The 19,312-nt window shown below is 41.3% G+C and overlaps 2 protein-coding genes across 2 annotated transcripts in view; both read left to right on the forward strand.

Moving 5' to 3' along the window:
* The window catches only part of LOC115266033 (uncharacterized), a 521,849-nt gene that overhangs the window by 215,078 nt on the left and 287,459 nt on the right, over nt 1–19,312 (forward strand). The gene's annotated exons all lie outside the window — the stretch shown is intronic.
* On the forward strand, nt 5,296–6,227 carry LOC134284199 (proteasome subunit beta type-3-like). Its single transcript, XM_062842799.1, has 2 exons — nt 5,296–5,415; nt 5,483–6,227. The coding sequence occupies exon 2, from the start codon at nt 5,509–5,511 to the stop codon at nt 6,124–6,126; it is 618 nt and encodes a 205-aa protein (XP_062698783.1). The 5' UTR covers nt 5,296–5,415; nt 5,483–5,508; the 3' UTR covers nt 6,127–6,227.

A 19,312-nucleotide genomic window follows, 5' to 3' on the forward strand; every position in this document is an offset into this window, starting at 1 on the left:
TCGATACTGTCGTATGTCGCCTTGAAATCGATGAACAGGTGATACGTTGGGACCTGGTATTCAAGGAATTTTTGGAGTTTTTTTTTAATTTTTAAGGAGATTTTTGGAGTCGATTTATTTTAATTTAAAAATAACGTTCGCGTAATCATTGCTCCAAAGTTCTGGCTTTATATCCCAATTAACAAATGCAAGTCACAAACAAGCAAGCTTGCTGAATTGTTGCTTGATAATGGTAATGATAGCTGAACTAAAATTATGCTCTACACATTACTGTTTAAATGATTTTTCAATTGAGAAAGAAGTCAATGTTCGACTTTTCTCATTGGTATTAACAATGATAAATTAAAACACTTTTTAAAAGTTTAACAAGAAATTTATTCGACAAGAATTGATTCCATAACAAAAGAGTTTAACAAAACATTTTTCTGCATCTTATTATGCTGATGTATCGATAAGCATATGTTTCTGTACAATGTGCTTTTCACTTGCCAAATAGACGCCTTCAACCCGTCATCGTTTGACTCGGAACTTTGTTCGGATAATGGGATAAATCATGGCTAAAACTGTTTGGACAACCAAGTTGTTCAGGCATTTATTCATTATTATTAGTCTGTAATGAGATATGTTGTACCTTGATTATTATATTTTTTATCTTCTGCAGCAGTTCCATTGTACGAGACGCTTGGATCGATGCATTTGACATTTCGAGGCTGTCTTCTTCTTCTTCTTGGCGTAACGTCCTCACTGGGACAAAGCCTGCTTCTCAGCTTAGTGTTCTATGAGCACTTCCACAGTTTTTAACTGAGAGCTTCCTCTGCCAATTACCATTTTGCATGTGTATATCGTGTGGCAGGCACGAAGATACTCTATGCCCAAGGAAGTCAAGGAAATTTCCTTTACGAAAAGATCCTGGACCGACCGGGAATCGAACCCGTCACCCTCAGCATGGTCATGCTGAATACTCGTGCGTTTACCGCCTCGGCTATATGGACGAGGCTGTCGTGTTTACTGAATATTGTTCCCAAATATGTTCCCTCAGTCACCTAGATAACCAAACAGCATTCACAAGTCGACACATTTCAAGTACCCCCAAGCATCATTATGCACTATTTGTTGAACATAATATCAAGATTACATGACAGAAACATAAATAAAAAGATGTTTTACGGATCTTCGACTAGATATGAGTAGATTACTTGAACAGGTGTTGTGAATGCACCATGTCCAAGACCATACCGCACCACATATTACCATAAATTTATAAAGATCGATATTTAATAATAAAAATAAAAACATAATCATTTCGCAATTAGTACGTCTGGAAATAATATCTTAAATAAGTACCAACACGTTTTGGCCGCATTCGATACAAGTTTTCTCACCGTGCGATAAAAATACTGACAGCGAAATCAGAATGGAAAACACGTGTTTTGGGCTGAACAGCTGTTGAAGTATAATGCCAATGAGGTACAGATACAGGTGGCGCAGATAAACATTGAAAACCACTGGTTGTCTCTTTTGTTCTACCGCTGATCAAATGCAACTCAATTAGTGACGTCACTAATTGAGTTGCATTTGATCAGCGGGAGAACAAAAGAGACAACCAGTGGTTTGCAATGTTTATCTGCGCCACCTGTATCTGTACCTCATTGGTATAATGCCTGGTTTACATTGTTCAACTGAAACGAGCATTTCACTTGCTAACTTCTCAAAGATGTTCAATCCAATGGAATGATATGTTTAGACCTCGGATTAGACTGAGCAAATGACTTGAGTGTTCGAGAATTTTTATTCTTTGCTTGAATGCTCTTGAATGCAGTAACAAATTTTGAAAACGACGTATAATCAATGCTACAACATTGATTATACGTCGTTTTCAAAATTTGTAACTGAATGCATCTCAGTTGAAGCAAGTGTTTACATTGTTCAACTCATGCGGAGCGTAAGCAAACTGAATTGAATTCATCTCACTGACAGATGACTTGAATAGGAAGCAATCAGTGAAGTACTAGATTGAAAGTAGTGAGCTGGATTTTTGTATGGTGAGATGATCAATTCTCCGTTTCTGCAAAGAAATGCTGCAAACAGCGTGGGTTATATGATTTCTTACCTAATTTGATGCTGTTTGAGCAAAAGTTTGGGTAACTGTGTTGTTGAAGTTGCAAGAAATAAATAATACAACAACACAGTTACCCAAACTTTTGCTCAAACAGCATCAAATTAGGCAAGAAATCATATAACCCAAGCTGTTTGCACCATTTCATTGCAAAAACGGAGAATTGATCATCTCACCATACAAAAATCCAGCTCACTACTTTCAATCTAGTACTTCACTGATTGCTTCCTATTCAGCTCACATGAATCGCGGGTTTAGACGGTGCAATAGGGTCCTAAAATTAAAGACGAAATCTCGCTTATATTGAATAATACGATCAAGCATGGTATTCTAATCGGAATTGTACTTTACTCGAACTTGAAAAACAAAGGAATATTGAGAAAATTCGAAATAAGTGAAATGGAAAATAGTTCTACTTTGACACTTGAAGTCAACCTTGTGTGACGGAGCTCGACATTTTTCGCACTGGGAATTCAAAAATGTTCCTATGGGCTTATCCACCGATGAACCAAATTCATCGCGGTCCAAGAATTTTGACACTAGAGCGGGGCCGTTTCCAATCAGAATTGGACGATTCTGACTGGAACAGACCCCGCTCTAGTGTCAAAATTCTCGGACCGCGATTAATTCGGTACATCGGTGGATAAGTCCATAGACGAGTGCACCGCCCGCTGAAAGTTCACTCGGGCAGCAAATTTTGACACCACAGCGGGGTCGACTCTCAACAATTTCTACCCAGCTGAAAATTTGTTTAATTTATTGCATATAATTTTCACTATGAAGTTGCAAAAATATGGACTAGCGCATTAACTATAAATATCAGCGCATTTTGGTGATGCATCTCTGAGTAGAAGTTGTTGAGTCGACCCCGCTGTGCTGTCAAAAATTTTCAGGCTCAGTGAACTCAATGTTCATCGGTGCACTCGACTATAGACGAGTGTACCGATGAACGGAATTCATCGCGGTCCGAGAATTTTGACACTAGAGCGGGGTCGCTTCCAATCAGAAGTGGAAGATTTCCAATCAGAATTGAACAATTCTGATTGGGAACGACCCTGCTCTAGTGTCAAAACTCGGACCGCGATGAACATTTAGTTCACTGAGCCTGAAAATTTTTGACAGCACAGCGGGGTCGACTCTCAACAACTTCTACTCAGAGATGCAGAACTACTTATTCCTTGTAAATGGAGGAATAAGTGCACCGAAGACCACGAGACGATCCGAGACAAATGTGCACTTTTATCACACTTTTTAGGCGTACCAAAAAAAAGTGTGATACACGCAGAAAAATATCGGTAGGTTAAACCTAAAAACGCGTCTATTTGCTTTTACCATTCTTGTATGCATTGAATCAATTTATCTCTTTATTTGTTTCTATTCTACTATATCATCAAAACAACAAATTTTTTGAATTGAAATAATATCTGCGCCAGATTGTGTTGTCAACAAACTTTTATTATTGTGTCTACCAAACATATTTTTAGAATCAACAATCTGGATGTATTACGATCACCATTTTGATTTTGTAAAGTAAACAGTGGACGTTTTTTGTGTGAAATTACTGGGAGAAAAGTGCTTCGTGCAAAAATCGTAATTTTAGTTGTTCTTTCGATTTTTCTTTTGCTCTGGCTTTTGCTACTGTTAATAAAGGTAAGTGTGCAACTGCGGTGTTGTAATTTTACTCATCATTCGATCATTTCAGCAATTTTTTTCGAAGATGAGGGACGATTCTATGAAAAAAAAGGGAAATCGTATGAGGAAAGTTGAAGGTAATTTCAGAACGACTGATTGACATATGATTACTTATTTTATTTACTTGTTTTTTAGATCGAATATTCAACAAAGTAAGCACTGCAGAAAAGGAACCGCGCCATACTACCTTGGAACGTTATCAGAATTTATATCTAGATTGAGTTTAAATAAGGGCGAAAGTAACATGAGAGAGTTCTCTTCATCGACTCTCTCTTCTGCAAATTAAAGTGGCAAAATGCAAATTAAATCGATTTTTTTACACTTAGACGCTAGATAGCATCGCAACGTAGCGATTCATGACCAAAAAGTGCAACCATGCTTGCAAATTGTCACTTGAATTTGAAGAAGAGAGAGTCGATGAAGAGAACTCTCTCATGTTACTTTCGCCCTTATTCAAACTCAATCTAGATATAGTGGCATGCATTTAATCATAAATTGTGTAATTTGATATAGTGTTTTAGAGAAATGTTTTATTATGTTCATAATGAAAATAAAACCTAACTAATAAAACTTTTTTCTAATATCAAAACATAAGATGGGTTAGTTTTAAAATTTATATTTGTTGAAACAACAAATATGAATATTAGTTTCAATATGGCTTCTTTTGTTGCTTCAACACATTGTTTTTATTGATTTGATAAATCGTATTTTTGTTTCAAAAAAAGTTATGTTTTGTTTGTGACAGCTAATTGTTTTTGGGCATTTTTAGAAACAACAAATTCTATTGTTGTTATGAATTTGTAGATTTGTTGAATCAACAAAATTAATTGGTAAGCCCTGAGTCTACAATAAAATTTGTTGAAACTATTCAGAATTCTTTTGACTTTACAATATATTTTTCTGCGTGTAGTCCAATTTGAGATGTAGTCTGCAATATATATTGTTATTTGAATTATGCCGTTTTGTCATCCCCTTTCCATCATGTAAAAACAAAACGAACTATAGTTCCAGTGTATTCGAACTATATTTTCCAGTGTATTCGTCAATATAAAGGGAAGATTCAAATATTACGTCCATCAATTTTTGGGATTTCTAGACCCCCCCTCCCCCCTTTGTCACGCATTTTCCCTATACCTAATACACGTAGTGTCACACTTTTGTAGACCCCCCCCTCCCCCAAATGTTGGACGTAATTTTTGAACGTTCCCAAAGCAACTTCAGTCACAAAAACGAACATCTACCACCATGCGCAGTCACAGGGGTGAAGAGTGATTTGACGTTTCGCGTGCGGCCAGACGACGATCAATGAGGTACAGATACAGGTGGCGCAGATAAACATTGCAAACCACTGGTTGTCTCTTTTGTTCTCCCGCTGATCAAATGCAACTCAATTAGTGACGTCACTAATTGAGTTGCATTTGATCAGCGGTAGAACAAAAGAGACAACCAGTGGTTTTCAATGTTTATCTGCGCCACCTGTATCTGTACCTCATTGGACGACGATGTTGTCAAACGGCAAAAAGTGACTGTCATTCTCGCGCATCACTCCGGTTTTTTGTTGAAGCAGAAATTGCAAGCAGTAAACGACTAACCTCGTTGGAATTATTGTAAGTTTTGATAAATTATTTTGATGAATAAAACTTTTCTATACGTTCCCGCATTTCCCCTTTGTAGGTAATCCGTTTAGCACCGTAGGAACCATGTCCATTCTAGCGTACAACGGCGGCTGTGTGGTGGCGATGAAGGGCAAAAATTGTGTTGCCATTGCGACGGATCATCGCTTCGGTGTCCAGGCCCAGACGATTGCGACCGACTTCGAGAAGGTCTTTGAAATTAATCCACACATGTACCTCGGTCTGGTGGGTCTTCAGACGGACATTCTGACGGTGCACCAGCGGCTACTGTTCCGCAAGAATCTGTACGAAGTCCGAGAGAACCGGGAGATGACCCCCGAGCGCTTCGCCGCTATGCTGTCCAACTTCCTGTACGAGAAGCGCTTCGGACCGTACTTCATCGAGCCGGTCATTGCCGGATTGAATCCGAAAACGTTCGAACCATTCATCTGCAACATGGACCTGATCGGATGCCCCAATATGCCGAACGATTTCGTGGTTGCCGGAACTTGCGCCGAGCAGCTGTACGGTATGTGCGAAACCCTGTGGAAGCCGGATCTGGAACCGGAGGGGCTGTTTGAGGTCATCTCCCAAGCGTTGGTGAATGCGTTCGATCGGGATGCCATCTCCGGTTGGGGTGCGACCGTTTACATCGTCGAGAAGGAGAAACTCACGGTAAAGAAACTGAAGACTAGGATGGATTAGGGAGGTAGAGCTATTTTTCGGGGAAGGTGGACGGAATTACAATTGAATGTATGTTCTTTTTGTATCGCAAGCATTATTCAATAAATTTATTTCAAAATTAAGTGTTTTAATGACGTAAGAAGTGTAAGAACAAAAGTTTCCGAAATTGTGGTTTCTCAACATAATGGAAACAATCGGTGAAGTACTAGATTGAATGTAGTTAGCTGGATTTTTTGTATAGTGAGAAGATTAATCCACCGTTTCTGTATTAGGGGATTCACTAAACAGATCAAACAACTGCGTTACCCATGATTATTTGAAATGTTTCATGAAATAGGGCACGATCGTTGAAGTTCTAGATTTGTAGTATGTGAGCTGGATGCTTGTATGGTGAGACGCTGTTTGAGCAAAACTTCGGATAACTGTGTTGTTTAAATTGCAAGGAATGGAGAAAACAACAACACGATTACCCAAAGTTTTGTTCAAACAGCATTAAATTAGGCAAGGAATCACCATAATACCCACCACGCTTTTTGAACCATTTCATTGCAGAAACGGAGAATGACCTTCACTCACTATACAAAAATGGCTCATTACTTCAATTCTAGTACTTCCCTGAATGTGTCCTAATGCGAATGAAATAATCAAAGATTGCCTCGGCGATCGCGACGTTTAATCATGTTAACTCGCACCTACGAATTTGAAAGAGATTCCAAGTCTTTGTCGCACTAATGAAAAACCTCGCAAGGAACTGTCAGAATGTGCGTAAAAAAAGCAAAAAATACGTAAAAATCACGTAAACCTTCACCCACGCACATTCTGCAACTTCGTAGTCGCGAATCCTTTATCAGCAGTTTACCTGTTTAGTGGATCCCTCTAATGAAATGATACAAAAAGCGTGGGTTCCAATCATAAGTACCTTTTGTTCGCTGGGGTCGTTTTCATAATTTATATTATTCTGTTGCTGATTTTCAGTTACAATGTTTTTTCACGACTGGCTCGTAGGGTCAGGCACTAACTCCCTATTTTCCGGAGGGCCATGGTCCACAGTTGAACTTAGAGTCCTTGCTTGGAACTCGGACGGCGATCAGCCACCCCTATCAGAAGGGCGGCTCCAGAGGCACAATATCCTCCATTTGGGACATTTGTGCCATCGCCAAAATAATAGCCTATTTCTTCATCTACCTGGAGGAAAAGGAAGGAAATAAGGATAGGGATGGGGATAAGGACAGGTAGGGAAATTCGAAAAGTGCCCTGGAAGAGCATACTAACGCATAAGCGTACCACTACGGGCAGGTTTATTCTGCGCGGCGTGTGAGGTGAGACGGATGGTTTCGTTTCACGTGACGTGAGACGACTAATGTAAATCAAATGGGGCGAGTCGACTTTTGTCACCTCATTCGACTCGTCTCACCTCACACGCCGCGCAGAATAAGCCTGGGGTTCAAACAGCGCCCTGAAAAGGGCACTGTAATAACGCATAAAGCGAAAGAGAGCCTATAGCTCTTTACCACAGCGGGTTAAGAACAACAGAATATCCTGATTATTCAGGTCTCTGAAGTCAGTTTCACTTAATAAGTGTTTACCGAATTTGCCATGTGATAGGTGAGTCGGCAGTGGCCAGTCAATGCTTTGACCAGAATGCTGCGATTCTGCTTTGACACATTTGTAACATACTTCGCCACCCTTGGAGATGACTCAGTGTACAATACAATTTGGTTTGACGACATGACTCCAAACTATTCCAGTATTGTCTGTGTTGAGTAGCAGCCCAGGTGTGAATCTGAAGCTTTACCCAACACTTCAATATTGGAATAGCTGGCTCAGGGCCAATGAAGTCATGCGATGCTCCAGTGTGAGCTAACTCATCAGCCAATTCATTTCCAGCGATGGAAGAATGGCCAGGTACCCATACAAGGTGAACAGCGTTAGCTGAATTCAGCTCCTCGATTTGAGTTCGACAAGCGATAACTATCTTCGACCTAGAGTTGGCCGAAGCAAGTGCTTTAATAGCAGCCTGGCTATCTGAACAGAAGTATATTACTTTGCCCATTACGTGCTGCTGAAGTGCTGATTGCACTCCGCACATAAGAGCAAAGTTTTCGGCCTCAAAAACGGTGCAGTGTCTACTAAGTGAATAAGACTGATACAGCCTTAGCTCACGAGAATAAACACCAGCACCTGCTCGACCTTCGAGAAGGGAGCCATCAGTGTAACATACGATGCCATCTGAAATATTATTTTTTTTTCAGATATCCAGTTGTCCACTCTTCCCGGGAAGGGAATTTCGTGGAAAATGTCCTATATGAGAAATTACAAGCAATTGTAAGATCACTTGGTGCAAGGACAATTTTGTCCCAATTCACCAGAAGTGGAAACAACGAGGTGTGTGTTGATGTGCGGTTCACAAGAGTTTCCTCTAGTAGACCGAGTACCCGTAGACGGTAAGTGCAAGAAAGTGCTTCTTGTTTGAGATGAATGTGTAGTGGAGCAACGTCAAAGAGAACTTCGAGCGCTGCCGTGGGAGTTGAAGAGAACGCTGCAGACATCGCCATTAAGCACATCCTTTGGAGATGGCCTAACTTTGATTGGACCGTTCTCATTTCGCCCTTTTGCCACCACACAAGACATCCAATATTGGCCGAACAACAGTTGTGTAGATCCATTTGATATACTTGGGTTTTAGACCCCAAGTTGTACCAAAGGTTCATCGGCTTTGCCCGAAGGCCATACAAGCTTTCTTGATTCTGAACTCAATGTGAGGTGTCCAGGAAAGCTTGGAATCAAGAATGACTCCAACGTACTTTACCTGTTCAGTCACATTGATTTCAGAATTAAAGAGGCGTAAAGGTCGAACACCATTACGGTTTCGCTTTTCCGTGAAAAGAACAATAGATGTTTTACTCGGATTTACCGAAAGGCCATATTGGCGACACTAACCCTCAACTACCTGAAGAGCGTTTTGCATCAGGTCGAAAAGGGTGCTGATGCACATACCAACTAACAATGCTAGGTAGTCGTCGGCAAAACCATATAAGTAGGAAAATCGCTATTATTGAGTTGCCTCAATAGCGTATCTGCTACGAGATTCCACAAAAGCGGTGACAAGACTCCCCCTTGGGGGCATCCACAAACACTCACTTTCCTAATCACTGCTTAACGCAATGTCGAGAAGAGATGTCGGTTTTTGAGCATTTGATGAATCCAATTAGACTCCGTGCGGCTTCCAATATGGCATCGAAAGGCACATTGTCAAAGGCACCTTCGATATTTAAGAAAACACCCATACAAGATTGCTTTTGAGCGAATGCTTTCTCGATATCGTATTCGTAAACAACCTTGTGTAAAAGAGTCACAGTGGACTTACCATATTGGTAGGCATAGGTTCACATAGGTTCACATGAAGAGGCACGTTGGCCAGATGAACATCACGGATGTGATGATCCACAATGCGTTCTAAGCATTTCAGAAGAAAAGAGGTCAAACTGATAGGTCCGAAACTCTTTGCTTCTTCATACGACGCACGACCCACTTTCGGAATAAACTTCACAGTAATATCCCGCCTGGATTTGGGAATTGTGCTCATTCTGCGAATGGAGTGACGTGAGAAAAATCGGAGTCGTATATCGAAGTGAGGAATACCGTCTCGAATTAAGTGACTCGCCGTGTAAATCAAATGAAGAGTCACCTCATTCGAGTCGAGATTTCTCACCTCGATATACGACTCGGACTTTTCTCACGTCACTCCATTCGCAGAATGAGCACAAATTTACCCTGTAGCAAAACTGCAAACAAGTATTTTTTTTTTCAAAACATGTTTGAAATGATCAAATCTCTTCTGAAGCAAAATAGGATAAATACCATCTGCCCCAGGAGATTTGAAAGGAGCAAAGCTATTAAGTGCCCACTCAATCGATTCTATAGTTACAATACTCCGAGCCGAAGCCAGGGAATCGTAACTACAAGAAATGACATCAGGTTCATCCGAAGATGTAATATCCACACATTCAGTTAAGAGTGTGTTGAATAAGCATTCCAGAACTTCCTCATCAGAGGAAGTCAGATCGCCATTTGGCCAACGAAGTTTGTTCACTCGGAAATCCTTAGATTTCGCAAGGATTTTGTTTAACCAACTGACTTTACTCAAACTGGAAACATTTGTACAAAGGTTTTTCCAGCCGGATCGTTCAGCAGACCGGAGAGCTTTCCTGTAGGCCTTGCGAGCCGACCTGAAAGCCTCCGAACCAGCCGAACGTCGTCTGTTCCAACTCTTTCTACATTGTTTCCTGAGTCTCGCCAGATCAGAGTTCCACCAAGGGGTTCCTCTTGTGATCTTCACAGACCGTAGAGGACATGCTTCTTCAAAAGCTGCCATGATGAAGGTTGTTGTAGAATCAACGGCATCATCTAAATCACTTGAAGTGTAAATGGATGGTGAGTATCCATGGAATTTGGCCGCAACCAAATCAGTAAAAAGATCCCAGTTTGGTGACCGGGGATTCCTGAAACGCAATGTTTGCGAAGTAACATTTAAATCTTCAAAAATGATGTAGCTATGGTCAGATAAAGATTCATCATCTGACACATGCCAATTGGTCAGTTCGTGACTAATTCTACTAGAGCAAAGCGTTATGTCTAACACTTCCTCCTTAGCAGATACCATGAAGGTTGGGCGGTTGCCTATGTTAAGGGAAGATTCAAATATTACGTCCATCCTTTTTGGGATTTCTAGAACCCCAGCCCCCTCCCCCCTCTGTCAAATAATTTTCCTATACCCAATACACGTACTGTCACACTTTCTAGAACCCCCCCCCCCCTCCCCACAAAGTTCGGACGTAATTTTTGAACGTTCCCTAAGTAGATCTAGGCTAGATCTGTACTACTTAAGTACTCCATCAAACTGGAGCCTCTCAAGTTAATGTCTGAGCAGCCCCAGATGATATGGTGAGCATTAGCATCACTGCCAACAATTAGCGGAAGGCCTTTTGAAGTGCAGTATGCGATGACTTGTTTGAAAGCATCCGTAGGCAGTGTTGCGAAACTCATGCTCACGAGTAAAAAATACTCACTCACCTTACTCATTTGTGAGTAATGCTCACGCTGTGAGTTACTCGCGTATGAGTATACTCACGCGTGAGTAATGACGTCATACTCTCGCGTGAGTATTACTCACTTGTGGGTAATACTCACGCGAGAGTATGACGTCATTACTCACGCGTGAGTTACTCATTTTACTCACGGTGAGTTTAGTGAGTAAGTTATTTTTGTTTGTTTGAAATGATGTTTTCGTTTGTTCTGTACTGCAATGGTGATTATTTATATACTAGGCACAGTTTTCGAGGAAAGGTGTATCTGCTCGAGAATTTTGGCACCATAGGCTAAAAACTCTTATTGTTTACCTACGCATGCAAAGTAATATCATCAATATTAAATCTCTATATCACGCCACACTTTGTTAGGGTATAACTTTTTTCGCATACGTCGGGTCACTTTACGGTATTCAATAAAGATGTTTGGCATATATTTACCTACCTTCAAATAAAAAATGGTAGGGTCAATTACAGCATCTCCTACGTTCAAACATTTAAAACTTTTCTTTTCTGCATACATTTGATTGTTTTTTCCCATATGGCTAGTTTCTATTACTGTGCAAAAAGATAGGGCATGTAATGGCCAAATAGTGGTTTCGCTTCAAAATTACTTGTGCAGGCAAGTAAGGAAAAAAGTTTTACACTGGTAACGCCTCCCTTGTAAATCTAAAAGAGCTGTAGTTTTTCTGCGCGGAAAAATAGTCCGTTCTACAAATTATTCCGTAAGGAAAAGTAACGTTTTTCCTCATACTAAATACTTGATCAGTTTGTAATTTAAAATTTACAAAAAATAGTAAATTTACTTGAGTGCTCTACTTTCGAACATGAAACTTACACTATAAACGTATCCAGCAAAGCAAAAACCAGCAAAACGAATTGTTGATTTTTAAGCAATTTTTTGCTAGAATCCGTTACAACTTTGTGCCCTATCAGCACAAATTGCTGGTTGTTTCATAAAAAAAGTGCTTAGACTTGATAGAATTGAAACTTTGATGGAACTTATGGGTCCTTTTGTCAACAAATTCTGAAGGAATCCCATGAGCTTTTTCAAGTCTTAGTTTTTTTTTCATATAAAGTTGGACCACCCTAATTATATGAGCCACGGACCTAAAAAGAAAAAAAAAACTGCCGAGCAAATAAACATGGCCAGTAATCACACCCAGGTAACCAATAAGCAGCTAAAATGGCATTATAGCACTATATCCACCTCTACAGCAGGTCATTAAATGCTAGTCTGCTGCTATCGAACTATCAAATCGGCTACCAATCGAGCACACCACACGATTCCGTAAAATTGCTTTTTTAATTGCTATCTCTGCCAACCCCCTGAAGAAAACGTTAGTTCTTGAAGCCGCCGCCTTTGGTGGGGCGTCACGGTTACAGGTTTGCGAAATTCAGCTTGCCTTTCAATGTGTTAAGTGCGAAAGCGAACTTCGTCGTACGAATTATCGTGCATTTGAGAAACGATCGTTTACACATTTGTTCAATGCGTTTAGTGTTCTTTGTTAAATTTACAAGACGCACAAGCATAAAAATACATTTCGTCCATTTAAGACAACGCTGAACTTAATTATATGTGAATGTCACGCCTGCACTAACAGAAAAAAATCACTGTTTTCAGCTTAACGCAACCGCCCATTCAAATCACACCACACACTTAATTTAATTTGCCGAGGCCGGCAAAATAATTCGCCGAGAATCCAACAGCTGAGAGCTCGGTAAAAATCTCGGTAAAAGTTCAAATTGCCGAGTAGGCTGCAAACTTTACAAACGTCAACTGTCAAACTTTAACGAGCGGCTCGGTAATACATTGCCGAAAATTTCGGCATACATTATTACCGAAATTCAGTAAATGATTATTTTCTTTCATGCTCATCAATAAGAGGAAGTAAAATAAAACGAAAATGATAATTAGGTTAACAATTTTATTCTCGATTCATACAAATCAGGTTTTGCTATGCAAACACAACGCACGCTCGCAACGGATGCGCCGGGCCAGCTGGATATCCTTCGGCATGATGGTGACACGCTTGGCGTGGATCGCGCACAGATTAATGTCCTCGAACAATCCTTCCAGGTACGTTTCGCTGACTTCCTGCAGGGCAGCAACGGCGACACTTTGGAAGCGCAGATCCATCTTGAAATCCTGCGCAATTTCAGTCAACAAGCGCTAGAACGGCTACTTGCGCATGAGCAACTTGATGAACTTTTTGTAGCGACGCAGAGCTACCGTTCCCGGCCGGTAACAAAGCGGCTTTAACACTCCGCCGGTCGAGGGAACATTTTTGCGGGCGGCCTTTGTGACCAGATGCTTACGGGGAGCCTTTCCTCCTTCATGACGATTGAAGTAGCATCCCGGCAGCAAACAAACAGGCACCAGGAAACACTCCTCCTGCAGCGCTCCATCTCCAAAACAACGAGCTGAAAAGATAATTATAAGAGGAACCTATTCATTAGAAAATGTTCATATCAGAAGCATACGAATTTAATTGCTTTACTTACGAGTTAATAATAGGAGGCAATCAGTGAAGTACTAGATTGAAAGTAGTGAGCTGGATTTTTGTATGGTGAGATGTTCAATTCTCCATTTTGTTACCGTACGAAACGGTAACATTTTGCTTGGCTGATGGTTTGGGGAAGGAGGATAAATGTTTTTTCGCGATAACGTTCAATTTGAACGTTCCTATGGGCAGCACCAGTGGTGTGCGGTTGGTACTGACGAGCATCCTCTGCTCGGTAATGAAGTCGACAGCGATGGTGGATCGGAAGTACGAAGACGATGGAAACCGAACAAAGACGAAAGTGTGGGGCAAATAAAACGACGATTGAGGCAACCGAGCGGGGAGTAGAGTACGAGTCATCGCGCGATACGGACGTCGACGGGATCGGGCGAAGACCGCGTGGAAAAGACCCGGCCCTGGTGTTCGGTATCAAGGGAGCCGGGATCCTCGCGAGTGTAGTCCTGCCGAACTAATGCCGGACGAGTTAGTGCCGTATTAACAGTTCGCTAAACCATCAAACGTCACCCCCCCCCCCCCCCCTAACGGGCGGGGAACCACTGGAACGTCCGACCGGCGGCCTCTCCCGATGAAAGAATCGTAGGGGAATTGGGGGTGATCATCAAGTCTGGCTCAGTGCTTCTCCGGCACCTACGGTTTAGAATATGCTCGGACTCCCAGCGCCCCCCCCCCCCTCACCACTCATCAATCGCAACGAATGCTCCATCGCCGACCCACACGTAGCACTTGCGGCTACGGAATGCCGCCAATAACCACCACGCTGCCCTCCTTTGTAGCGGTAGTTGCTGCGGCCCGCCGCTTTTCTCCATGGCCACCGCCAACCCTCGTCGCCTTGTCGACCAAAGCCGATTTTGTCATGACCACAGCCGCCGTTCTCTACTGCTATCGCCGCTCTTCGTCTTCTACGGCCACCGCCGCTCTTAGTCGCGGCCACCGCCGCCGTTACCACGACTACTGCCGCTTTGCGCTGTTCATCGCGGCGGCCCACTACAATCCTCGTGGCGGCCCACTAAGTACCTCGTGGCGGCTACGCCGCCGTCCTCGGCGTTTACTTTCCTCGGGGCCATCACCGTTTTCCTTCGTGGCGGCTACCGCCGCTTTCCATCACGCTCCCCGTCAACAACCGCCGCGCCCCACCATGAAAAGCCCGAATAAAGGATAGAATTGCAAATGTAAGTAGTTTATCCCCCCTTACCCATCATCCGAAAGCTCTCCCTCCGTCAAACGCCCTGGGACCTGGGAGCAAAAGAGGCCTTGTGTGCCCACCCCGGAAGCGGCCGCGGCTTAGACCAGCTGCTTGGGGTTTAGGCTGGCTCCTTCAGGGCCAGCAGGAGCTCCCAGGGTCATAAGTGGTTTCAATTTCTGCAATGAAATGGTGCAAATAGCGTGGGTTATATGATTTCTTGACTAATTTGATGCTGTTTGAGCAAAAGTTTGGGTAACTGTGTTGTTGAAGTTGCATGAAATAAATAAAACAAAAACAAAGTTATCCAAACTTTTGCTCAAACAGCATTAAATTAGCCAAGAAATCATATAACCCACGCTGTTTGCACCATTTCATTGCAGAAATGTAGAATTGAACATCTCACCATACAAAAATCCAGCTCACTACTTTCAATCTAGTACTTCACTGATTGCCTCCTATTCCAGCGATGAAAAAGATTGGCTTCAAAAAATCCTTGCCTCTTTTTTTTAAGATGGCACCCGGACGACAACGCTCTCGTTTCTATGTTTGACAGATACGCTTTACCGAAATTCAGTGATATGATTATATTGCCGATTGCTGTGGCAAAAAAGTTTGCCGATAATCAGTAATAAACGTATAGTACCGAATTTCGTTATTTTTGACAAGTTATTTTTGATAAACTGTCAAATTTTAACGACATTTCAGTTAAAATAAGCTTTACTGATTGAGTTCGGTATTCGTTATTACCGAGATCAAATTTGGAGATTAAGTGTGCACGTCCTGCACCAAATTTTTGGCTTCACGCCAGTTATATGTGGATGACAGCCATTTCAGGGGATTGATCTCTGTCTACAAGAGGTTTAACTTCAAACAAAAGCCCTCACGTTAAGCTGTTGTGCTCAATGGAGACCTCTTCAGGACCGCCCTTAACGGAGCGCTTAGAACTAGCAGTAAGTTACAAGTCACTAGAATAAAAAAAAATACAATACCTAGAATTATTGGATAGCAACCTTGTCTACTGATTCAATACATTCGCCCCAATAAAACATAGGGTAGAAGCTTCAGTTTTGGCCAGCCCGGAGTTTTGGCCATAGTGCGGTATTCAGCCTGTAACGATCTAAATTGGCATAAACTTATTGTTTACTAGTAGATTCTAATATAATAATAGGAATGCAGCTGTTAAAACCATACATTTTGATTGAAAACTGGAAGAAAAAAATTATTTTCCTTAAAAAATCAGCTCCCATATATCTATTTTGGCCAGGGCGCTTCTAATTTGGCCACTCCCATAAGAAATACACGTGATTGGCCAAAATAGAAACCAAAGCTGAGAATATGGCCAAAACTGCGGCAAGGCTTCTATTTTGGCCAGTGCCACTTTTAATACAAAAATCAAGTATTAGTTTGATTTCTGCATTTTTCTAATAGAGTATAGATCGAAACCTTTCATTTAAGACATTGGTAGTTTTCATCGGATTATTGGTTATTTTTATAAAAATGATCTCCCTTAGACTGGCCAAAACCGGTGCTCGCACCCTACCATTTTAATGTTTGATAGGATTCCAAGCCTTTAGATAAATTTTAGATTACCGTATGAATATGAGTAAAGCATACTCGTGAGTGAGTATGTGCACGTCAATACTCACGAGTGAGTGTGAGTTGTACAGCGCTTACTCAAATGTGAGTAATAATCACGGTGAGTTTAAGGTGTACTGCTCATACTCATGAGTGAGTTTGACTAAATGTGTGAGTACTCGCTCATTTCGCAACACTGTCCGTAGGGGATGGTTCATCATGCAGTAAACAAACCGAACAATAGACGTATTTCCTGTTGAGGTTTCCAACAGATACATCAATTGTGATAGTACATACATCTCTGGTGGTTAGTTCAGAGATGAGTGCTGCAACTATTGCGTTGTTGACAAGCACACAGGCTCGAGGCATGACACGCGAGTTTGCCATTTCATGTTTACTGAAAGTAGCAAACACCGGGTTCACAAGGTTTTGTACCGCGGTGACCGGACGGTGTTCGGTATCCGGTGTCCCTACATTGGGGAATAAAACGCGCACGATTAACTGGTTAAAACTACTTTATTTCGCGACACGTTAAAACGGGTACAACATATTTATCGCGAGACGTAAACAAAACTAATCTTAATGGACAACAATACACAGACATAGAGCACAAACGACAACCAAATTAAAATACATTGATGCGCTTCCATTGCATCGCGCACGACAGTAGTGCTCTGTCTTGTGCGAGCTCAGCGGCGCGGTACACCGCAATCGGGTTGTCCACAACACAAGGTTTCCTAGATAGAAATTCCCCTTACGGAAGTAAGGCTCTTGAACTAACGCCACTTGGGCTGTACTATTTTGCATAAGCCTACAAAGATTGATCGTTGCTGTTCTTTTGTGCTGAAGATTGATCTGATCTATCCTAACCGTAGCCACTACCCAAACTAGGCAAGATTAAACTCTTCGCAACAACAGCACAACAAAGAACAGCAGCAACAAAACCAGATCGGTATCGATTGGAAAACGCCAAAGGCGAGGATACACAGAATACACTGTGTAAATCGCATAATGCGAAACCATATAGGTGAAAGTTTAAACTAATTAACAACATCTTCATAATCCTGCCCTTATTTAGACTCAAGTGAGACTAAAGAAGGGCAGCCAATTGTCTCGGAGAAACACAAGGTCCTCTGCACCATTGCTCCGGTTAGCGCAGTAAGGACAACATACTGTGGAGGGCACCCTGGTAAAACCTGTATCCGCAATAATCGGGACACAGAAATACAGCTATAACTCTGCAACATATACATTAAAATTGCTCAAATTTGGCCTAATAACATCTTAAGATGTGTTCATTTCACCTACAAAATTTCATGTGAATCGAAGTAGTACTTTTTGTTGTAGCAATGAGAGAGTAGAATGTGAGCCAATGAATTTTGTACAGACCCTAGTTTTGCGTGTTAGCGCTGTAACTTTTGAAATTTGCAATGGAAATGGCTGAAATTTCGAACACAAACCTCTCAATCTACATTTGTTGCATAGGCAACATTTCAAAAAAATCGATGCACTATCAACTATTTTATAGTCGAAACATTTATTGGGACTGAATGTGATTTTAGCCCCTCCGAAATCAATTAGTTAGCACCCTTCATTGTTTTGATTGTACTATTGAAAGTACTATACCAATAATTTTAAAACTTTGCGAGCAAAATATAAATAATAAACTACCTTGTGTCAAAATTTCATGAAAATTAGCAGAGGAATTCAAAAGTTATGAATAGGCAAACATCGCATATGAAAAACACGAAAAATTTTCCCTAACACTAACACCTATCAACAGCAGTAGCTTTCAAACCAATTGATCAAAGTTGATAAAATTTTTCAAGAAAGTGTGTCTATAAGTATCATAACTGCTGACGAAATTTCATAATTACCTATCATCATAGAACTTTAAACGGTAGCTTTAAAGAACCATCTATTATGCGGATGAAAATTGGTCATGATTGTACAAAATGCTTAAAACCACGTCTGTTTGTTTTTCATCTACAGTTAAAAGTAATGCATCGATTTTGATGAAATTTGGCACAAATAATAAACATACACCAAAGAGTTCTCAGTCAATTATTTGGCCAATTTCACTAATTCATTGCAGAGCTACAGCCATACTTTTGTGTCCCGATTATTGCGGATACAGGCTTTACTCCACAGGCTCCATTTGCGGTTATGTTTTTATTAGACCCCCCTAGCCATTCATTCCTAGGCATGGTAAGCATGAAGCCGCATCACACCATGAATTAGGGGTCACCTGTTGGTGGACTCTTACCACTGGAACAGGCGGTCCGTATGAAGTTGATCATCAATATTAACTTCTTTTCTCGATCAGCCTAGATAGCTGTGTATACATGGGGATCAGACGCTGTTGTGAGCCGCTACTCTTGTAGAACAGACGCTCAAGTTTCAAGAAGCAAACCCCTCTTTCGAGTCAGCCAAAGTTCCCACCGGGGTTTGTTACCCGATCTTTACGCAGCTCGATCAGTGCCACGCGGAGAGGGATAAGAGTTGCTGGGCAGAGGTTGGTGATCTCTATAGGATCATAATTGCGCAAAATACTCAGCCTTTACCATGTCAAGTTGAACTATGTAGGGTATTGGTTCCCTTATTAAGCATGTGGCTCCCATTTTCATCCCACGAAAAACAAAGGATTGAAGCGCTGTTTGTTTTGTTTCTTATTTTTGTATTTTTTGTTAGAAGTGAGCACCCATGAAAACAAAAAGAACGGAGTCGAACGGTGCCGTAATCGCTTGTTTTCGAATAGGATGAAAATGGGAGCATGAGATTACTGATGGAACACATACCCTATTTAAATTACTTTAATTATTATGTTAAACTCTACT

The sequence above is a fragment of the Aedes albopictus genome, chromosome 3 (assembly GCF_035046485.1).
Source record: "Aedes albopictus strain Foshan chromosome 3, AalbF5, whole genome shotgun sequence".
Classification (NCBI taxonomy): Eukaryota; Metazoa; Arthropoda; class Insecta; order Diptera; family Culicidae; genus Aedes; species Aedes albopictus.

Excerpts from the sequence above, each read along its gene's own strand:
- LOC134284199 (XM_062842799.1), top strand. The coding sequence starts at position 5,509 with ATGTCCATTCTAGCGTACAACGGCGGCTGTGTGGTGGCGATGAAGGGC.